General features: G+C 48.4%; 1 protein-coding gene across 6 annotated transcripts in view; it reads left to right on the forward strand.

The window, feature by feature from the left end:
• Positions 1 to 22,032, forward strand: part of DAPK1 (death associated protein kinase 1) — a 176,575-nt gene that overhangs the window by 125,303 nt on the left and 29,240 nt on the right. For all 6 annotated transcript variants that reach the window (XM_045780877.2, XM_045780879.2, XM_045780876.2 and 3 more), the window contains 10 exons: positions 129 to 174; positions 1,305 to 1,394; positions 2,764 to 2,856; positions 5,303 to 5,422; positions 6,039 to 6,137; positions 6,940 to 7,038; positions 8,299 to 8,397; positions 9,287 to 9,484; positions 10,883 to 11,080; positions 15,871 to 15,969. In XM_045780877.2, the coding sequence (XP_045636833.2) occupies positions 129 to 174; positions 1,305 to 1,394; positions 2,764 to 2,856; positions 5,303 to 5,422; positions 6,039 to 6,137; positions 6,940 to 7,038; positions 8,299 to 8,397; positions 9,287 to 9,484; positions 10,883 to 11,080; positions 15,871 to 15,969 (1,141 nt within the window). The remainder of the gene's footprint in view (positions 1 to 128; positions 175 to 1,304; positions 1,395 to 2,763; positions 2,857 to 5,302; positions 5,423 to 6,038; positions 6,138 to 6,939; positions 7,039 to 8,298; positions 8,398 to 9,286; positions 9,485 to 10,882; positions 11,081 to 15,870; positions 15,970 to 22,032) is intronic.

The following is a 22,032-nucleotide window of genomic DNA, read 5'->3' on the forward strand; positions in this document are numbered from 1 at the left end:
TCCATGAAGCAGGCCCTGAACTGCATTTTCCAGAGCATCTGCTTAGTAGGCCCAGCCGGCATGGAAACAACCTTAGTGTTTGCTTCTATGGTCACAGCATTTTTTTTCTTTCCCCTCCCCCTACAAAGGAAGAGAATGACAATTCAAGATAGTTTGCAGCATCCCTGGATCAAGGTAAGTTGCCTATTGTGATTGGGTTGGTGTTACAGGGCATTCTGGAATGCATTTGCCCTAGGGTATTACTAGTTACTCTGGGGTCTCAACACAGATCACGTCTGGAGTATTGGTTTTGATATCGGCGCCATATTTGAAGATGGCTGACAGATGGGAATGTCCTAATGATCATGGAGGTGGAGAAGAGTAAGCTGTCACAATGCAGGATTCCGAACAGGGAGTTGAAGGTCAAGTCTACTCAACAGCCATATTTGGTTTGACCTATGGGATGGTGGCCCAGAGAATATTTTGAATTTTTTGGAATTGATTTCCAGCATAAGTATCATATCAACTCTGGATTTCCCGTGTCTGTTGTAAAATCTAAAGATCTACCAATACTGGGCCCTCATTCCATAAGGTCATCCAAACCCTGCACAGCTGTCTTTGTGCCAGAGCATGTGGCCGCCCCTGGCATATCTGTATTCCCTGAGACACCTATTGGCATTTGGGTTAAAGAACTGAAGTTGCTCCGGCTAGAGCAGAAAGGACTAAGGGTAGGGAATATGGCAGTTACAGAATAAAATCATGCAACTGGTAAGGGGATTGCAATGTAACAACTTGCATTGGAGAAGTAGGTTTAGGGCATCCAGAAAGTTCTGCTGTGTGAACTCCTAGCAGTTGCCTGGGCTCCCTGAGGAGGCAATGGTGTCTCCTTCTCTTGCTAGTGGAACTAATGGCTTCCTAAAAAAGATGTGGTACAAGGGATTCTAATGCTGTCAGACAGTCCGGATTTGCTGACCAGTGAGTCCCCTGCCCGCTCTCTATTACTTGATAATATTAAGTTCACATGACCGCACCATGAATCTCGCCATTCCCAAACCCTCCGTGTGGACCCAGATATTCAGCCTGGTCCAAGCTCAACTCTTCAACTTTTCCCAAGATCCAGTCTTTATGGATTTTATCAAACCCTCAGCCACAAGAGTTGGCCTCCAGAGAGTCGATCCCTAGCTCTGTGTATTATCCCAACTTGAGTTATTTTAGTAAGGTGAGTGTGTACGCAACCCAAATAGTTAGAGGTTTCCAGAAGTTGTCATGGAACACATTTCCATCGTTTGAGTGCTCTAAATTTGCTTTTTGGACTTTGATTTTAGCCTAAAGATACCCAACAAGCACTTAGCAGAAAGGCGTCGGCAGTCAACATGGAGAAGTTCAAGAAGTTCGCAGCCCGGAAGAAGTGGAAAGTAAGAGTGTTTGACAGGGAAGGATTAACTAATTTCTTTCCTCTGCGGCACTGCCTCTGGCCAGTCTCATCTCTTCCGATACTGGCCAAACAAAAACGCGTCCTTTTTTTGTCTGTTTAAATTTACTCTATAGTCTTCTGTGCCGTTATGCTATTTTCAAAAGATAAAGCAAAAATATTACTTCAGTCCTCTTTAACTCATGCTTTCATATGTAATTTTGCATTTTTTTAAAGAATCAAAACCATTCCCAAGGCAGATTTTTAAATCGGCACAGCAAAATTATAGTGCAGTCTTTTCCTAAATACAACAAGCCACATTTTAAACAAATCTGTTCTTTGTGGTAAGCAGCATGGGATTGCATTTATAGCAGAACTTGTGTAAATGGCTCTCTAAATCCAGCCAGTCTGTGAATGGTGGGGCTAGGCGTGGGGTGGGGCCATGAGCATTTGTGGTCGCTTGTACTTTTTCAGTGTGGACGGCCTCTGCAGGGGCTGTGTGGGGCATGGCCCTAAGAGGCATTCCAGTCAACCTTGAACAAATAAAAATTCCAGGTTAACAAGGTGACAGGATGTCTTCCTAGGCCCAGGGCCATGTGAAGCCCAGAGGAAACAGGTACCTGCCATGTCTCTGAGCACTGGGCCAGAAATGTACCTCATTTTCACACCCATCAAGTTCGGGGTGACGTGATAGGGCTGAGGAGGGCCACAGCACTAGGTTACTTAAGACTTAACACTTGGTCTGAAGGAAGCCCTGAGAATAGGCTTAAAATGTAGAGAGAACTGCATAAGTTTCTCTCTTTTTTCCCTCTTTTTCTCACACACACACACACACACACACACACACACACGTTATTTATTGTTGCTTTTGCCTTTGAGAGTAAATGCAGGGGTGTTTGTCCTACAGGCTAAGGAGTTCCCCACTCTGTGTTTCCAACAACTATATGAATTTTGATAGTCACATTACTACTATTACTAGCTTACCTGGGCACAAGGACATAGGACAAGACCCTTACATACCATGCTTCTCTGAGTGGGGATGTGCAAGGGGTTTGTTAGGGTAAGATCCCACTGCTCGAAAAGTGGAGAAGAATCTATTAAGAGAAGGGATGCAGGCTGTGCGATTGCAGAATTAGTAACGGAATGTGGAAGGAGAATCTCTCTCCTGTTGTTTTGATTTCTTGATGCAAATCTAATCCAACCTGCTTAGAAGACCTCCCACCCCTGAAGAACATGCTGTCAGCAGTGAATGCTAGCTCAAAGACTTTGCCATTTGCACTAATTTAAGTATCCTTATATAAGCTCTCTTTCTTCCTCTCCCCCTGCTTTTTTTTTTTTTTTTTTTTTTTTTTGCCCTTTTTCTTTTTTTAAAGCAATCCGTTCGCTTGATATCACTGTGCCAAAGATTATCCAGGTCGTTCTTGTCCAGGAGTAACATGAGTGTTGCCAGAAGCGATGATACTCTGGTAAGCGAACCTGTTTGCCTTTGTGCGGTTCTTTCTTAGCCCCGTGTATTTCACATGTTCAGGTTGTTTGATTGTTCAACAACCCAGAAAACCTGAAGTCACAGAAGCGTCAGGCCTGTTCTTCCTCCGCTCGAGGGAGGGAGTTGGGTGGCTGATTTGATGTACTCTGTTGATTCTTTTGTCCTTTTTTTCTCTTTGTTTGGATTGGCGCTATACCCACTCCCACCCACTACCTCTAACACTACCCCCCCCCACACTCACACTTTGATGAGTGACTGGCCAGCAGAAGAGGAAAGTTTATTCTAATTTTCATGAATAAAATGAGAGTCCTCTATTGCCACTGACCTTGGAAAATACTGGGTCGTGATAGTACAAAAGAGGCACACACTCCTCCTGCCAACACACACACACACACACACACACACACACACACACACACCCAAAAATCAGGGCAAATACTGTGGGGCTTGCTGAGGGAGTTCGTGGTAGACCAGAAGGCCAAACCCACTTCCTCTGTTGACATTATATTGACTGTGTAATGCCCTTGAGAACAAGTCCATAATTTTTTTCCCTTAATCCCCACTGAAACCTAATCACAGATTAACTCTTCAGATATGACTGGACACATCTGAATTCACTAAGACTCTCCCCTGACAGACAACAGGGCTTTGGGAGCCCTGGAGGTAAAGGGAGCTCCAGAGAAGGCAGAAAGGGTGGTTCTGTGGGAACCAGCCTGCTCCCATGACTACATAGTGAGTGTTTCCTGAGCGGCTCCGGGGACTCCCCGGGCAGGATCACACATCAGCAGACACCAGCTCTTCTTTTCCTCCTGACGCTAGTTGCTTCGCTGAGGCTCCAGGTGTAGCCTTGCAGAGTAGAAAGAGATAGAAAATGTTAGGAAGAAAGCAAGAGTGGGAGAGAAGCAAGGTCGGAAAAAGAGGAGGTGGAGGAGAAAGTTTGGGTTTGGGAATTGTTGGAGGGTAACAGTGGAACCAGAGACAAGACAAAAACTATTAATCTAAGTAAGATGAGAACAATTAAATGTTATAAATCAAAATCATCTTGAATAATCACCTAAGGGAAAGTCTAAGTGTCGTAATGCGAAGTTTAGGGTAGGAGAGGGCTTTGGGGTGTGTGGGGGCTCCGGGTGGGCTGACCCCTCCCACAACTCAGGTTCTTTCATCGTCCTGATGTCCTGCTAATCATGGTTACCACAATCTGCTTCTTCCTCCCATTCACCCCATTTCTCTTGACTGTACTTTCATGCAAATGTCTCTTAATCATCAACTTGAATTGTGATGGAAAAGCAAAACCAGTGGCATTCTGAACATGGGCTCTGTACGAATATTATTAAAACCCTCCTGAAGTTTGTTTGGAATTAGATCCATAGAGAAGAGAAAGCAGAGCCCAGAGAAATGCTTCTACTCCATTCTGCCCCACAAGCAGAGTCGGCCTCTGTAGATAGCGTTTCCAGATTTGAAACATTAGAAGCCATGTACCCCTGTGAGTCCAGAGATTTTGTTTGGGAGTTTTTGGGCTTATTCCTTAGTTTTAATGTGCCATATTTGGTAAATATCTTATCATTATAAGAAAACTTTGACAAAGTGGCAAAGATTTAACTAAATTGTTGTTCAACGTTCTCTAGTTATTTCTCTTCTTAGTGAGAAATGCATCTGTTTTCCCTTTTCTGGCCTTTATTTTCATACTTCTCCCTCGCTAGGGTCTTTTAAATGTGTATCTATATCTTTATCTGTCTATCTATCATCTATCTGTGTTGCACGTTAGTTGTGACCAGGTTTCAGAGAATGCCATGTTGTTCTACATCTAGAGAAGGAGGAAATTCCAGTGATTAGAACAGAACACTTGTATGATTGGATGAATTACAAATTAAGACTATAGAATTCAGGGGCACCTGGCTGGCTCAGCTGGTAGAGCGTATGACTCTTGATCTTGGGGTTGGGAGTTCAAGCCCCACGTTGGGGGTAGAGCCTACTTAAAAATAAACTAAAATCTTAAAAAAAAAATACGGTAGAAATCAAAGGTATCATTTCCTTGGTTCTACGGTTTTTAAGAGTCTGAGTTATGCCTGCTATTTTCTACAGTGGTTTTGGGACTATCTATTTTGAAAGATTTCTAAGATAAACACAGAGGGTAGTTGGTTATCAGCCATTTTTCTACGTCTGAGTCTTGAAAGCTGTTTGCTGTGTGGGTTATAATGCAAGTGACATGAAGACACAGGTAAACAGAAGGTGGTGTTAGTTGCCAACATGGCAGGAGCAAAGAGTAACCTCCTGCTTCCCTTCGTGACCAAGTGGATTTGGGGAAGAAGTGGCTTACTTTCCTCTGAATGCTTCTCTGGACCGATGAGCATTGATTTCTCTTATGTTGATAAAAGGATCGTGGCCAGCAAGCTAACTCCTCTTCCCTCTTCACGGTCCCTCTCAAGGATGAGGAAGACTCCTTTGTGATGAAAGCCATCATCCACGCCATCAACGATGACAACGTCCCAGGCCTGCAGCACCTCCTGGGCTCATTGTCCAACTATGACGTTAACCAGCCCAACAAGGTCTGATGCTGTTCTACGGGGGGAGTGGGCTGGGGAGTCTCTGTGTCTGTATCTCTCCAAGTCCAAGGTGGAAAGGATCTCCTCTACTTCTCCATTCCCCCTGGCTGTTTCAAACGCTGTCCTGTGGGGAATCACTTCTGTGTTGAGAGTGAATCGAGTTAGAAATGAGATGGCTGGGGCGACTGGGTAGCGCAGTGGTTAAGCATCTGCCTTCAGCTCGGGGCGTGGTCCCAGTGTTCTGGGTTCGAGCCCCACATCAGACTCCTCCACTAAAAGCCTGCTTCTTCCTCTCCCACTCCCCCTGCTTGTGTTCCCTCTCTCGCTGTCTCTCTCTTCAAATAAAAAAAAAAAAGAAAGAAATGAGATGGCGGGCACTGAGGGCCTTTCTCCATGCCACTCGCGCACCTCTAATCACGACACCGTCGATGTGCTGATCCGTTGATTATGAATCCAGCAGAGAAGGGCTGTGTGTTCTCCTGGCTGTCCCCATTCCTGTGATGCAGGCGTAGTTGTGTGTCTGTTGAGACATAGGAAGCTGTGTGGTGTGGAACAGCAGTGATAGCTGCTTTCCTTTCCTACCAAACTTGAACAAAGTTTTCTTCCTTGCCTCTTGCAGCATGGGACACCTCCGTTACTGATCGCTGCTGGCTGTGGGAATATTCAAATCCTACAGTTGCTCATTAAAAGAGGCTCAAGAATCGATGTCCAGGATAAGGTCAGAATTCTGTTTTATTGCCACTGAATTAGCTTTCAAGTATTTCCAACCGTCTCCCTATCTTAGAGGTAACAGAGAAGAATAATGTGGGCCCCTGACTTCATTTCTCCGTTTCCTGCAAAGGAAGATGAACTGCCTAACAGGCCGGTCCCGTCTGACCTGTGGTATAAAGGAGAGGCAGCCACTCCCCTTCCTCTTGGCTCTGTTGCTGGGCACCAACCTGCCTTTCCTTGTGCTACCCCGGATTCAGTCCTGACTAGTTACTTTTACTCAGCAGGGTTATTACATGTCACATTTGGCAAAATTTTCATTATCTAATTAATCTCTTCAGAAATACATTTGCCTCCGTGTTTATTAGGGCAACAAAGTAAGGACGATACATATGCTTTGAGGGATAGGTCACACTGGAAGGATAGACACAATTGCTTAACAGCCAATAGTCATTAGAGTGGACCTGCCATCAGCTTCTGTAGATTTTCAACAAAACTATAAATCGACTGGATCTGATCCTTGAGCACAGGCAAAGTTCTAACCAGAGATTGAAATAAGGGTTTTAAGAAAAACAACATTTTGAAACAATTCTAGATTTATCAAGAAAGTTGCAAAGATAGGACAGAGAGCTTCCCAGAATGTCAACATCTGACATAACCTTGGTCTTTTTGGAAAAACTAAAAAATAAAACGGGAGTTTATTCCCCTTGGACGTTGTTCTTTTGAAGTCGCTGTCACGTAGGAAGGGAAATAGCGTGAGTCTGAGTGATACATGCATTTGGATCTGGAAATGTGACTTGGTTTTTATACAGGGCGGATCCAATGCCATCTACTGGGCCTCTCGGCATGGCCATGTAGACACCCTGAAATTTCTCAATGAGAACAAATGCCCTTTGGATGTTAAAGACAAGGTAAGGCCACTTCTTTTCTTAGGACCGTGGGAAACGGTAAGAGGCTGCATATGAGCGTTGACCTGCCATATGCATCAGGACCCAAAGCAAAAGGGTTCACGACCAAATCTTCCTGCAGAGAATTTGAGAAGTTTCTTTCTGCTGCTGGCTTGGTCTAATACCAAAATCTGCCAGGTAGTTGGCATAATATGCAAGCAGTGAATTATCTTCCCCAGAACATGGAAACTCAAGGTTCTGCTAGAGAGACAGCCAGAAACAGATCCGAGTCCTGATTCTCTTATTGAATTACCACGTGTACATCTCTTTTCCCTTCTCCTCTTCTCTGAAATAGCTGCCAGGGCAGACCTTACAAGCACGGGCACTGGAAGGATTCATGAGACTACATGTAAAGCATGTATAAAAATTATTGATTTAGCAAGATAACCTAACTTTCGTATATCTTGTTGTTTCATTTGGTTCACACAGTAGTCACGTGACTTAATTGGCAGGGCTGGAAAACTACCTAAGATTCTTACTTCCTCGTCCATTATGCATTCTACTGTGCAACCCCTCTCGGCTCCTAATACTTGTAGACTGATTTGTCATGTTCAGTCAGGACTGCCACATACAGTTGTATGGACTGTGCACTGCTTTATATCTAAGGGATGATATTCACGTCAAAGACACACACACACATATTATGGCAGTTTTTGGTCAGGTAGCAATGAGTATCTTGTTTTGTTTTAAATCCGTTTATACTCACAAGTTTTGGGCAGACATAAGTAAAATATCCTAAGGAAATTGCATGTATTACAAATCCACAGAATGCAACTGTGGGCTGATAGTGACTTTTTTAGAATCTCTGAGAACATAAGAAATAACTTTCTAAACGTAGACAATAAAATCAGAGACTTGCTCATAAATAAAACTGTTTAAATAGCATAATATTAAAAAAGGAGTTTTGTGTTTTAAAAAAACAATCACATGGCTACGCGCGTCAGTATATAGAGGGGATTGAGAACCGCCATCACAGACGAGGAAAGCGTTCTTACGTAGGAAGTTTTGTGACAAGCAGGAGGAGCTGTGTGTGTGGGTTTAACACTAGCTATGTGGGACACGTCGTACCCCAGGGTCCTGGGCCCAATCACCAAAGGGGCATCTGGGCTGAGGTGGTGGGGGCCCCAAAGGGGAAGCCATGGAGCCCGGCGCGCCTGGGATCTGGCCTCCAGTCCTGCGCATTCAGTTTCCACAGTCTGCTGAATTTGGCCATTTCTTTCGCAGTCTGGAGAGACAGCCCTTCACGTGGCAGCTCGCTACGGCCACGCCGACGTGGTACAACTGTTGTGCAGCTTTGGCTCTAACCCCAATTTCCAGGACAAGGTGGGTCGCGGTAGTCGATGTCCTTCCATTTGCTTGCTTGCCGCATGGATGTCCACATGGCCATCGATACGGTTGGGTCCTTTGGGTTTTCTGCTTCGATTTCAGAGGGCAGAGACTCGAACAGAAACACTCACATTCATCATTCATTCCTTTACTCCTCTGGACAACCCTATGAGTGGGTTGCCAGAATTATCATCCTCATTTTATAGAAGAGAAGACTGAGGCACAGAGAGGTTCAGTGACTTGCCCCAGCTCACACAGCTCCTAAGTGGAGGAGCCGGGGCTCAAACCCACACGGTCTGGTTCCAGAGTCATGCCGTGAGCACTACAATGTAATAGCCTCTCGTAGGCAGGCATATGTGTCTGATGATGCTGGTGAACATAGAGGCCTCGCAGTCCTATAGACTTGGCGGCCAGCCCTGCCCTTGACCTGTTACAGCCTGATTATCGCGGCACCTCTTTGCCCCTGCAACAGTAAAGTATGTGACTCCTCTGTATGTTATGTGGCAGCCTCCTGGAGGGGTTATGACTGTTGCAGGAATGCTTGCTCGGAGAAGCGCTCTCCTACAGATGAGGTAAACAAGCACTTTCACGAGAAAGAGGCTGTAAACCCACCCGCACCGGGGCTCCCTGGTTCAGAGCAGCCGAGCCGACGGTTCCAGGGGGCTCCGGAAAGTCAGTTAGTAACCTGCAGGGAAAACTGCATCTGTCCAACACCAAGTGTGGAAGGCAAGAAAACTCACGAAGGAGAGATGTCAGACCCGCGTCTGTTGTTTCAGATGAATATTTTGCTCCAGTGGCCACGAGCTCTTTGATGGTTGGAACGCAGCGTGCGCGTACTTGCCTATCGTTGTGTCCGTCTCCTCTATGCGTGTGTCTCTTTGGCCAGGAAGAAGAAACCCCCCTGCACTGCGCTGCCTGGCACGGCTACTACTCTGTGGCCAAAGCCCTTTGCGAAGCCGGCTGCAATGTGAACATTAAGAACCGAGAAGAAGAGACACCCCTCCTGACAGCCTCTGCCAGAGGCTACCACGACATCGTGGAGTGTCTGTCTGAACACGGAGCCGACCTGAATGCCTCCGACAAGGTGCTTTGGGGGTAGACGTATCATACTCCCCAGCAAGTGATCTGGGGGGCTGGTGGGACCACAAGCCTCCTCCATTGATTTACCTAAAATAAGAAACTCAAATGTAGCAAATTACAATGATCCTTTGTCTTCTCTGTTTCAGAAATTCTGCGGCCTTTTCTAGATTCTGTTTAGTAATTAATATTCATTTGTGGCATGTAACACTTTATGGTCACGTGACTCAGGTGTCTGTTTTATGTTTAACCTTTTTCTGCTTTGGAGCAGGTTACAGTGATGATCCCTGAGCCTGAGACAATCTTCAGTTAGGACTAAAATTGGCAACTCACTCTTTTTTTTTTTTATTATTATTATTTTTTTTAAAGATTTTATTTATTTATGTGACAGAGACAGCCAGCGAGAGAGGGAACACAGCAGGGGGAGTGGGAGAGGAAGAAGCAGGCTCATAGCGGAGGAGCCCGATGTGGGACTCGATCCCGGTACGCCGGGATCATGCCCTGAGCCGAAGGCAGACGCTTTAACGACTGCGCTACCCAGGCGCCCCATAATTGGCAACTCACTCTTACTTCGTAGATAAAGAAAGAGGTGGTTTATTTACTTTCATCACCAGCTTTTGTAAAAAGATGAAAACCGCCCTTATTTGTCTGATCATTGCCATTCTGGACACGGTGTTCCTTTATTAATGATGCAGATGCAGCGTAATCTGTTCTTATTGTGAGTTTGTACATACATGAGGCTATGATATTACTCTATGTAGTCAGGTTTGGAATGCTGTGGTTAAGTTAGTAACTGCCGATGGTGGAGTATCTTCTTAGTACGGAGAGGTGGTTCTCAGTTGGGAGCAAGCTTGCCCCCAGGAGACATTTCGTAATGGCTGAAGACCTTTAGTGGTTGTCACATCCCGGAGTCCCCACACCGATGTCCCCATACTCTCTCCCCAACTCAGGACAACATGTCTGTTCGCCAGGGACTCCGTAACGAGTGGAGGGAGTTCTAAGCCCGGTCTTTTGGGGGATGCCTGGGTTCAGCAGGTTGTATTTGCCACCAATATATGCGACAGTCCTTGAGCACATCACTTCCCATGGTTTTCTCAATGTCTCCCAGGGTGAGATAAAAGAATAGGCTTTCTGCTTAGGAAGTTAGTTAAGACTGCTGAGCAAGTGTTTTTAAAAGTAGTTTCAGTCAGGCTGTTGGTCAGTTTAGTTTGTGGTTATTCAGAGTGGGGTGCACGAAGCCTGTCCCCCACCCGCCAGGAGTAAAGTCTGTGTTGTAATCCTCTGTCAGGCTTTGCACCAGCAACGCCGTTACCAATTCATCTTGGCCCGGCAGCGGCTGGAAAGGCCAGCGGCCAGCCCCGCGTGCCTAAGGGAAAGACCTCACGGCCCTCGGTGCTTCTTGCAGGATGGACACATTGCTCTTCATCTTGCCGTGAGACGGTGTCAGATGGAGGTCATCCAGACTCTCATCAGCCAGGGATGTTCTGTCGACTTCCAAGACAGGCACGGCAACACCCCCCTCCATGTGGCCTGCAAAGATGGCAACGTGCCTATCGTGGTGGCCCTCTGTGAAGCCAGCTGCAATTTGGATATCTCTAACAAGGTAACGCCGGTGGGGATCTCTGCAGGGGCCAGCACGTGTGTCCATCCACCTGCCTGTGGGTTTGGGCCAAGCTTCTCTTTGCGTCTCATCATTGTTCGATGTCTGTGTTACTCATGGGGACCTGTTCGGTCTTACAGGCTCTCTACTTAGTAGTGTCGTATTTTACATTTGGCTTTTGAATAACTTCATGAAGTAACAGAAAATTATTACATTAACGAGTACTTCCTACCTAGCCAGGTTGTCACTTACGAACATCGAGAGAGGGAGAGAGAGAAAGGGGGAGTGTGTGTGTGTGTGTGTGTGTGTGTGACCTCTTGGAGAGGAATCCCAGAACATCGGTCAAATGAGAGCATCTTTCTGGAGCACTAAGTCTTCAGGAAAACACCTCATTGAGAATCCGAGATCCAGATTTCTGTTCTTAGCTTCTAGAGTTTTATGGTCAGGCATTCACAAGCCTTTTTTGTGCTAAATTAATTTGGTAAGACCAATGGAATGCTATCATCTGGCAAATAAAGAAATGGAAATAAACAATTACATGCTCCAAAAACCCCAGATGTTGACTTCTAGAAGTTAGCTAACACCTTCCCTTTTCCCTGAACGCCATCTAGCTTTTCATTACCAAATAAGACAGAAGAGTTGGGTGTTCCTGCGGTTTCAGCCATGTCACTGTATGAAAGGCAAACACTATTCTTTTGTGATTGTGTTAAAAAGAAAGTCCAAGTAGAATTAAATTTTTGAATGTAGGAAGTGTTTGTTTATAAGTGGCAGACATGATGCCACAGAATTTTATTATGATTTGTTTGAAGTAAGAGAATTAATATCTGAAGCAGTGGGAAAATTACACTCCTACAAAAATTATTCCTCTCGCCTATTACGTGATTAATTCTAATGAAAATTGAAATTGGCAGTCTTCGCATTCTGGAAATTTGAAAGCACAATATCGTAGGTCTTAGCCATTAGCTGCTGTGCTGGTTGCTTTCTTTGTTATCCGTTCTGATCCTGCCAAGTCCGTTAGATAAGTGGCTTAAAGGGAAAGCCAAATGTAATATTAAGCAGCATCAAGACCTCGACTTTCCTTCCAGGAGTCTTTAAACAAATAAAAAGTGGCTTCGAGGAACATTGTGACACTTACTTGAATTCCTTTGGCCATAGCATGCACAGCTGGCTGCTGTGAGCACAGCCTCTGAGATGAGCTGTCTCCTGGGGAAGGTGGAGGAGCAGAGCAAGCAGAGCAGGGGACTCAGGGTTCTTTGCACTCAGTTAAAGAAGGGAATGGGTGCAAACAGTGCATTTGCTAAATATGCTCTTGAAAATACCCCGCAGGCGGGGTGCTGGGGGGCTCAGTCAGTTAAATGGCCGACTGTGGATTTTGGCTCAGGTCATGATCTCAGGGGCTGCTGTGGGCCCTGTGCTCAGTGGGGAGTCTGCTTGAAGATTCTCTCCCTCTCTCTCTGCCCCTCCCCCTGCTCTCACACCCGTGCCCTCTCTCCCTTGCTCTCTCAAATAAATAAATAAATCTTGGAAAAAATAAAATACCCAGCAAGATAATCCTAGACTTTCATGTTTAAAAACAGGTGGCGTATTGAATGGGAAAGCCTCTCCCTTTTTGATGCTGCGATGGTCGTTCAGACGTGCCCGCGTAGACTTGTTTGTACCGCGTACGGCAACACAGCAGCTCAGAGAGGGCGTTCAGTGGGTGATTTGGTCGTTGGCTTGAGCTCGGCTGAAGCTGCAGGGTGTGAGCCTCCTGGAAGTGGATGATTGTGCGGCAGCCACTCTGCGCGCTTGGACCGCACACGGGCTCCCCAGGCTGCCGTCGGTGCCCAGGGGTTCAGCACACCGTGATGTGGTGCGTCTCACGCCTCCTTCAGAGGACGGGGGACATCTTTGGTTTTTTCTTCCTTTTCTAGTTTTTTGTTTTAGGAAAACGATGGAGCTCTAGAGGAGTTTGAATGATGGGAATTCGTAAGAGGAAGGAGTTGTTCGCTCAGAAAGTGCATGTGGCTCTCCTTGGCCTCTGCCGTGTAAGCCGCTGTCCAAATGGACACTGGCACATGGCGGCCCCTGTCCCACAGGCAGACGGTCACTCTTTTCTCGTGGTGTGTCCAGCCTTTTCCTCACCTGGATTCAGTTTGCCCGGAGATGAAAGTGGCCATTCAGATCCCACCCCTGTCCTCAGTATGTGACAGCAATTTGTCACTATCTTTGACTCATGAGAGTGAAATAGATATTTCTCAGTCTTCACTCGTCCCGTGGGAAAATCAGGAGAGTGGCTGTGAAAATGGGCTGTGCTGGGAAGCACAGGGAGCACAGAGCTGGGTGGCACAGAGCCTACGGACCCTAACCCTTCTTCCTCGGGGATGGCTCTTCCTTATCAGCGAAGATAGAAAGCATGTTGTGCTCATACACACACACACACGTACACACACACGTGCACACACACACAGATGCACACATATGTGCACAAATGCACCCAGACCAGCACAGACACATGCACCCACACAAACACACAGAAAGACGCACCTTAACAGATATGCACACATGCAAACACACAGATGCAGATACACGCACACGTGGATGTGCACACACACACATGCACACACTCGCATGTGCGGATGGGCACACACGCACACACCCATGCACACATGGATGTGTGCACACGCACCCACACGCACATGCACATATCCAAGTGCGTGAGTGAGAATGCCGTGCCGGTCAATTGTGTACTGACGCCTTTCCGGCGACGCTGTGCCCGGTGCGGTCTGAGGGGCTTGTGGCCAGCAGAGGGAAGGGTCCTTGCCCACGGGCTGCTTTTCGCTCCAGCCGCGTCTCCTGTTGCAGTCCCTGCTGGGAAAGCAGCACAGGTGTACGGCAGTGCGGACCTCGGCACAGGAGAGAAACTGGGAGGGCTTTTCAGAGGCATCTGGGGCTTTGCTGGATGAAGAAGAGGGAAGTATTTGTGTATGTTTGGGGACGACTGTCTGGATGCACCGGCCACTGAGACGGGGTGTAGGTATTGAGGGAGGCAGACAGTGGGGCGCAGAGAGAAAATGCAGGTGGGAGGGGATCTTGGGTCCAGATGGTGCAAGACCTTGACTCCAACGCTTAGAAATTTGGGTTTGGTTCTGTCAAAGGTTGGAGCCTTCAAAAGCGTCAGCTTCCTAGTCCTTTTTGTCTTTTTGTTTGTTGTCCTTCTTCCCTTCCATAAAGCAGTGCCTCCCATTGCCAAGCTTCTCTCCCTTCCACATAAATCCAGACACTTCATCACATCTTTACAACCCCGACTTTCCTTTCTCACTTCATTTCTTGGGTATTTGGAAGCTTCGTATCTGCTTTCTAAAGCACTCTAGATGGCAGTAAACAAAACATAGACGTGTATGCACATTGCAGCATTATTTATAAGGGCAAGGAATGGAACCACCATAAGTGTCCGTCCTCCGAGGGCTGGCGGAGTGAATTATGACATAGCCACACATTGCGTATTACTCAGGTATCTGAAAGAACATAATAGACTTAGTGACGCGCATGGCAAAGTGTCCCGCCATGTATTGTTAGGTGAACGAATAAAGTGGAGAATGATGATGTCCTGGGTTTTCAGATTATTTGTTTCCTTTTATGGATTCAGAGCTAAAAGCTCGGAAGGAAAGACACCAAAGGGGATCATCAGGACGTGCTCTGAGGAGGGAACCTGGGGGAGGGGACAGAAGGAAAGGAGCACTTCTGTTTTCCACCCCACCCGGCCCTGTCCTTGGCACATTCTAAATCAGCTGTGTTAACTTCAGAACAAAAGCTTACAATTGCAAATAAACGGCCTAACACCTGATAACCTGAACTGCTTCAGCCTCCCTTGTCCTAGTGTCTCAGAACTTTTTTTGTGGTTCCCCCAGAGCAAAAGAAATACCTAACCGTTCTGTTTGTTAAGTGGTTTGGTCCAAACAACCTAGTAAGAATTTATGTCATGGGAAAAATCATCCACATAAATGGAAAGAAAATGGATATTTTTATTTCATTCTTCCGTAAACCACAATGGTGTACCATTGTGTGATTGCCGGGCCCCTCACAACCCCTCAGACCTTGAACTCAGGTTGGACACTGCCACTCTTACTTCCTGTTCTACCCTGATGTCCTCAAGATACTGGTCTCTTGGCGCATTAACCTCCAAACACCCATTGTGCTAACATGATGTCATTGAAAGGAAGGCAGTGAGATCTAATGCTGAGATCTAATGAACTGCCTGGAGCTAGTGAGCTCACTTCATGTCTGAACCTGCTGGTTCCATCAAAAATGTAAAATATTCCTCAGTACCCCATGAATTCACTGCAGCACCCTGAGGTGCCTGGGCACACAGTTTGGGAACCACAGGCGTAAACAATAGGGAGCATGGTGGGCATGGCCTTGTTGCAGGGAGTGACTTTCCATCCCTTTATCCCTTGCAGTGTCTATATTTGAACCGTGGTGTAGATCTTTCTGGAACTTTGGGACCCTTTGTAAGAGCCCTGACTCAGGCCTCATTTCTGCCAGCACAGCAGGAGACTTGATTTAGTTATAATAAGCCTCCTACTCTTTCATCCTCTAGAGTTTCATTTCCAAGTTACTCTCTTCCCCCGTTCTGCTGGGCTTGCCTCCCTCAGGAGAGGGCGAGTTTCTGGAGAAGGGAGCCACACCTCCTGTGTCTTCGGGGGGATCCCAGATCCCTCACTCAGCGCTGGCCCATGGTGTAGACTCCCAGCAGGGCTGTCCTCAGCAACGATCGTGAGAAGGACTCTCTTTGGGTTTTTTGTGTTTTCCAGTACGGCCGAACGCCTCTGCACCTCGCAGCCAACAACGGGATTCTGGATGTGGTCCGCTACCTCTGTCTGGCGGGCGCCAACGTGGAGGCCCTGACCTCGGTGAGTCACCTTCTGGCAGGAGAAAGCCATAGAACGCGATAGAAAACGTCTCAGGCCGCAAGGGCTGGAGGGGAAAGGTATTGCTTGGCAACTGCGTCTCCAGCAGACAAGCTGCTGTTAAGCTTTGCTCCTACGCTGTGGTTACAGAAACAGGTGCCCACGCGGAGTCGGGGTGACAGCTTGCTGTGCCGCATCCCCTGCGCGTTTCAGGGCCCGCGCTGTGTCCCGTGGTCCACGGCAGCGCCTTGGCGTGTGCGGTTAGCTATGTGTGTTTTCCTTTTCCCGATGCTCCCCTTCCCCTACCCGGCTCTGGAGATGCCTCCGGGTGGGGCTGGGGTGGGGAACCCCTTAGGAGAGCTGTTTTCTCTTGTTTAAAAACTCTGGCTTGACTCTTAGGCCGGCCTAATGATTTTGCAGGAGATGCTTCAGTTCCCCTCGCCTCCCCATTCCCCAGTCCACACCCTGCGGGAAAGGCCCTTTGATTTACATTTCGTGAAATACCAAAGAGGAAGAATACAGAGACTAAGGAGATAAGGTTGTCATTTTACTGCTACAGTGCAATATTGTCATTTGACTTGCTTCTGGCCTCATGGTGGGTTGAGTCTCTCACTCTGCTATGTGGGAGATCCCTGAAACTCTCTAGCGCTCTGCTGACATAAAGTGTTTGCCTAAGGAGATCCGCTGGAGTTTTAAAATATGGCAGCCAATTGTGGGAAAATCAGGGCCTTAAGGCTGGAAGGCCTCATTTCCTGGAGAGGCATGCAGGGGTTGGCAAACTATGGGCCACAGGCCAAATCCAGCCCGCTGCCTGTTTCTGTAAATAAAGTTTTATTGAGACCCAGCCGTGCTTATTATTTACATATTTATGGCCACTTTCATACTATAAGGGTGGAGTTGAGAGGTTGCAACAGAGACCCTTTGGCCTACAGAGCCCCAAGTATCTACTCTCTGGTCCTTTGCAGAAAACGTTTGGTGACCCCTGGTGGAGGACATTGCCTCTCTGAAGGCACTGATGTTCCTTTGATGTCTTCTGTCCCCGCGAGTAGTGGGCCCGTTCTCTGTAGTGTTGAGCCCTGAGCTGGGCTTTTCTGCAGGCCCAGGAATGCCAGTTTTCCAGATGGGAATGTCCCTTTCTTAGGGCACCTCCCTGCCCATCACAACACCCCACATGGCCATGCATGGGCTTCTAGGCCTGATGTGCCATTATCAAACCCTGCCCAGCCATGCCTTGGCATTCAATTCAGTTACTCCACAGTGCAGTATTTATATGCATTTTTATGAGGAAAAGGGTTTTTTTTTAGTCAAAAATGTTGCTTCATAAAAAATAAACTGTCAAGGACGGCTCTGAAGATACCAGATGCTGAGTCCGCCAAATGCCACAGTCAGGTTGGGGCAGTAGAACGTATGGCCCTGGCCTCTGCTGGGTGGTTGGTGCCACCCCACGGCCTCTGTGAGCCCTGGGTCCTCTCCCTTTGTCTTTGCCCACAGCAGCCGTTTCCTTGCTTCCCGCCAGGGGCCTTCCCCTGCAGCCCACCCTCACCTGTATCTCCGTGCTCACCCTCTGCTTACGACTGTGCCTCCCTGGCACCTGGGAGTCCACTCCCGGGCCTCACTTGTGTCTTCAGTCCCCAAATACTAGGCACATACTGTGTACCAGCACGGCTAAGACCCAGGAACACAGTGGGGCCTGGACGGATGAGCCCCCTCCCTCGGGGAACTTCCAGTGTAAGGGGGGGCGGAAGGGGGGAAGTAGACACCCTGCTGCGTGCTGACATCGCCAACACAGCCATCACGCGTGCAGCATGTGCCATTCTAAATGTTCGAGAAGCCGCATCCAGAAAGGAAAAGAAACTGAAGAAATTAATTTCAGGAATATATTTTGTTCAGCACAAAACATGCCAAATGTTATCATTTCGACCTGCAGTCAGTATTTTAAAGCTATTGAGATATTTCCCATTCTTCGGTTTGTACTGTCTTGGAAATCCGGTGCGTGTATTACACCCACAGGCATCTTACCGGGGCCACGTTTCAAGCACCGAGTAGCCACGGGTGGGGAGGGGCCGCCTGCTAAGAGTGCCCGCCCCTTGGCTCCGCTGCTGTCCCTGCCTCCTGAGCTGGCTGAGTGCCGCGTCCTTAACCCCAGCCCGCGACCCTGCGGCGCCCCCTAGCGGTCGCTTGCTGTCCCATTCTGGTCTCAGCCCCAGTTACCTGGGAAAGCCTCTGAATGCCCTGCCCTCTTTTTCCTGGGCTCCCGCCCCCTCCCCCGCTTCCTCCCCACCCCACCCCCCACAGCCCCTCCTGAACGCTGTGCTCTCTGCCAGTAACCTCATGGTAGCTCTTGCCTTCAAAACTTTTTTTATTGTAAGATAAAACACAGATTTTTTTTTTTTGGTACAAAGCCCATGAACAAAAGTAAAGCTTGCTGAATTACTGTTAAGATCCGCACCTTTATAACCCACTCAAGGTCAAGAAGTAGAACTTTCGAGGTCGCCCCAAGAACCCCTGGGGCCTGACTCAGTCACTGCGTCTCCTTCCGCGCAGTGTAAGCCCGCTCTGACTTTTGGGGTAACCATGCCCCCGCCGGTCTTCATTGTCCTCCTAAGTGGCAGCAGCTTTTCTGAATCCTGGTGCATTAGCTGTCTCTCCAGGACTTGCACTTCTGCCCCTCTCTCCCGCCTTGGGTAAGAAAACCCCACTTGCTCCTGCCTCTGCTCGCCTCCTCCAGCCCCATGTCCATCCCAGTGTCCTCCTGCCCTCTGCCCCTTGCCCTCTGACCACCCTGGCCTGCCATTGCCCCGGCCTCAGGCCCACGTCCTTGGCTGCAGCCCCACTTGCCCAGGAGCGCCCCCTCGCCTGCTTTCTGGTGGGCACCAACTTCAGAGAGCCCGACCTCCACGTTCATCCTCACCCTCGGCCCACCCTTCTCTGTAAGCGCCTGACCATTGCAGAGGGCTGCAGCAGGTGTCAGGTCGCTGGGTCCAGGGACGGGGAAGCTCTGCTTGCCTCTGCTCCCCTGCATCCTCTTGGGGGTCATGTCCCGGATTCTTCTTGGTCTCATAGCGCTCTGGCCTCTACCTGGTTAAGGACTCCAGTGTGTGTTTCTCCCAGGACCAGCTCAGCCTCGGATCTGGTCCCTTGATTGTAGCCATGGCCTTCCAGATGGTTCCATTCCATCACCACATCTGTGGTTCTGGAAAAGCCGATCAACTCCAACTTCTGCTGCCTGGCACCCTCTGTGCCCAGCCTCACCCTTCACCCTGTTCCCCCTCAGCTGTACCTGGCAGAACAGACTTCTTTGCAGGTCCTGGGAAGCCCTTCGCTTGTTCCCAGCTCACCAAACTGGCATATGCTCTTCTTTCCCTCTGGAATCTCCTCTGTTTCTACTCCCTCCCTCCCCTGCAGAGTGCCTGCCGCACACACACCCCTGCCATAAGACATAACGAGCTCCTTCCTTTAGTGTGAGAGACTTTCAACGCCTAATAGCAGGCTCGCAGGCACATAGTCACAGATGACATGAGGTGCAGGAAGATTCTGGAACACTAGCTCCTTCTCATCTTTCAGTATTCAACTGGAACCCCGGACAGCCTTCTCTTTTTCAGCCCCCTCTAGCAGTTATGATTTGCTGTTCCCCTTTCTTGCTCTGTTAGAACTGACTGCTGATCCCCCATGAGGCTGTGAGCCCTTGGCCATGATCATGTGCAATCTGTCCCAGTCTCCTAACTGGTTTCCTTGCTTCTACCCTCACCTGCCCAGACTGTTCCTCAGGCAGCGGCTTGTGTGACTCCATTGAAATATAACTCAGAATGTCCCTCCTCTGCTCAGACCCTCCATCAAGTTAGAAGTCCTTATGATGGGGGTTCCCTTAAAGATTGGCCCCTCACATTGCCTCCCTGACCCCCATCTTTTGCTCCATCTCCTCCCTTTGACCACCCCACCCCCACCCCCAGAACTACATGAGCCATATGAGCTTCTTTGAAACTCTTCAAACATGACAGTTATCCTGCTGCCTCAGGACCTTTGCACTCAGGGCCGTTTCTGCCTTGCAGATGAAGAAGCCCAGGTTCCAGACGGGCCAGTGACTGCACAGCTGGCAAGGAGCAGATTCAGGACGTAAACCTTGTCCTTCTGATTCCAAAGGTCAAACTTTCCACCACACTGGCGGGCCTTTCTTTTGGGAGCCTGAACAGTGTCTCTTAGGGCAAAATTTTGCAAACTGTAAAGTGCTCCATAACTGTAGGATATTTGATTGTTGGTGGTTATTCTTGTCACTGCGGAGGCTCCGTGATGGACAGTAACCTTTGTCACTGAAGGTCCTCTGCCTGTGTAACGTGCCGATCCCGGGCCTCTGAGAGAAATGCTATGGCCAAAAGACACCAGAAGACAGACAACTTTAGTCAGGGCTCAGATTTCTCCCAACTAGGACAGTGGTCCTCACACCTGGCTGCACGTCGGAATCACTGGGAGCGCTTACAACTGCTGTGTCCTTGTCACCACCAGGCTGAGGGAAGAAGAGTGTGCAGAAGGGAGTGGGCGCGTGCAGCCAGCAGGGGGTTCTTAAAGACCCCAGGGTTCCAGTGTGCAGTGAAGTTTGGGTACCGCTAACCTGAGGCCTTCTCTTGTCAGGTCAGTAAAGATCTAGGCAGTTTGGCAGGAATCCCTGGTTGGGGTGTGGTGTCTTGACAAGATCCCTGATTCACTTCAAAGCAAGAAGCCCTTCCCTGCCCACTGGAGACCTCTGGGGACCCTAGGGGAGAGCGATGGGCAGTGGGGCTATAAAGCCTCCTCCCCGCATTCACGTGAGCTTCCAGCTTCAGCCTAAGGCAGTGGTTCTCAACTGGGGTGATTTGGCACCACCCAGGGAACATTTGGCAGTGTCTGAAGACACTTTGAGTTGTCACGGACTGGGGAAGGCGATCCTTGCAGAGACCAGAGAGAGAAGCGCTCAGGACCCTGCAGGGCACAGGACAGCCCCGCACAGCAGAGAATTGTCTGGTCCAAAATGTCAGCAGTGCTGAGGCTGAGAAACGCTGGTCTCGTGAAACCCTAAGCATGGCTCGGAGGATGACTTGAGCTGAGAAGTTGGGAGATGTGCTGGGGAGATGTGCTGTTAGTCAGACTCGGGCCTCTCTGAGCTTCCGCGGGAACGGAGCTCCAACTGGGACTGGTAAACCCCGAGTGAGAGAGAGATGGGCCCAAATCCTTCTTACTCTTGTTGAAAAGAGATTGCTTTTATTTGCTTTTATTGCTTCTCGCCTTTTCTACTTCAAATCTGTCATGACTTTAAAACTGTAGCAGAACAGTCCCTAAGCCTCTGTGTCCTCCTCGGTGGCCCATGAACAGCCAGAGTTCCCGCCTCTCCCGAGGGACTCCAGGGTTCCTGCGTGCGAAACATGGACAACTGGACCAGGCGTGCGATGTTAGGAAGCGCGCGATGCCTGTTAGCCAGGGTCCTGCTTATCGCGGGCCCAGAAAGGGAAGTGAATTTGCTCGCTGTGCAACTGCAGCCTTAGGAAAATTCTCTCATTAAAAGGTGCTGTGAACTCTGATTTCCTCCTCTTACGTTCACTGAAAATCTATAGATCAAAATTGTCTGTGAAACTAAGGCTTTTCTTTGAAATGCACAATAATTACCAGTACCTAGCATCCTGTATGAGCGCTCAGGTTTGTCCTGGAAGGAACTTAAGACATTAGCTGGCACTCAGTGGCATTTGGCATCTATGAAAGTCTCCATTGTCTGCTTTATGGGAAAGGGGTCAGCATTTGGGGTAATCCGCCCGCCAACGAGGTGCGGAGTGTGATGAAAGCCTGTGGGTCTGAGACATCTCACCGACGGACTTCAAGACACTGGTGCACAATTTTTTCTAATTCTCGTCTTCCTTCCCTGGACAACCAATAAGGAAATGAAATAAGGACTGTACAGAAGGAGAAAGAACCCAGGAGACTCTGTCCACTTTTGTCATTTCTAAGGCCTGTTAACACTTGCTTCTGCCTCTGGCAGCAGAACTCGTGTATAGACAGACAGCTGTCCTGTGAAAGAAAGACACTAATCCTTTCTCTCCAACA

The sequence above is a fragment of the Ursus americanus genome, chromosome 34, assembly GCF_024610735.1.
Source record: "Ursus americanus isolate L20-20 chromosome 34, mUrsAme1.1.p, whole genome shotgun sequence".
Taxonomy (NCBI): domain Eukaryota; kingdom Metazoa; phylum Chordata; class Mammalia; order Carnivora; family Ursidae; genus Ursus; species Ursus americanus.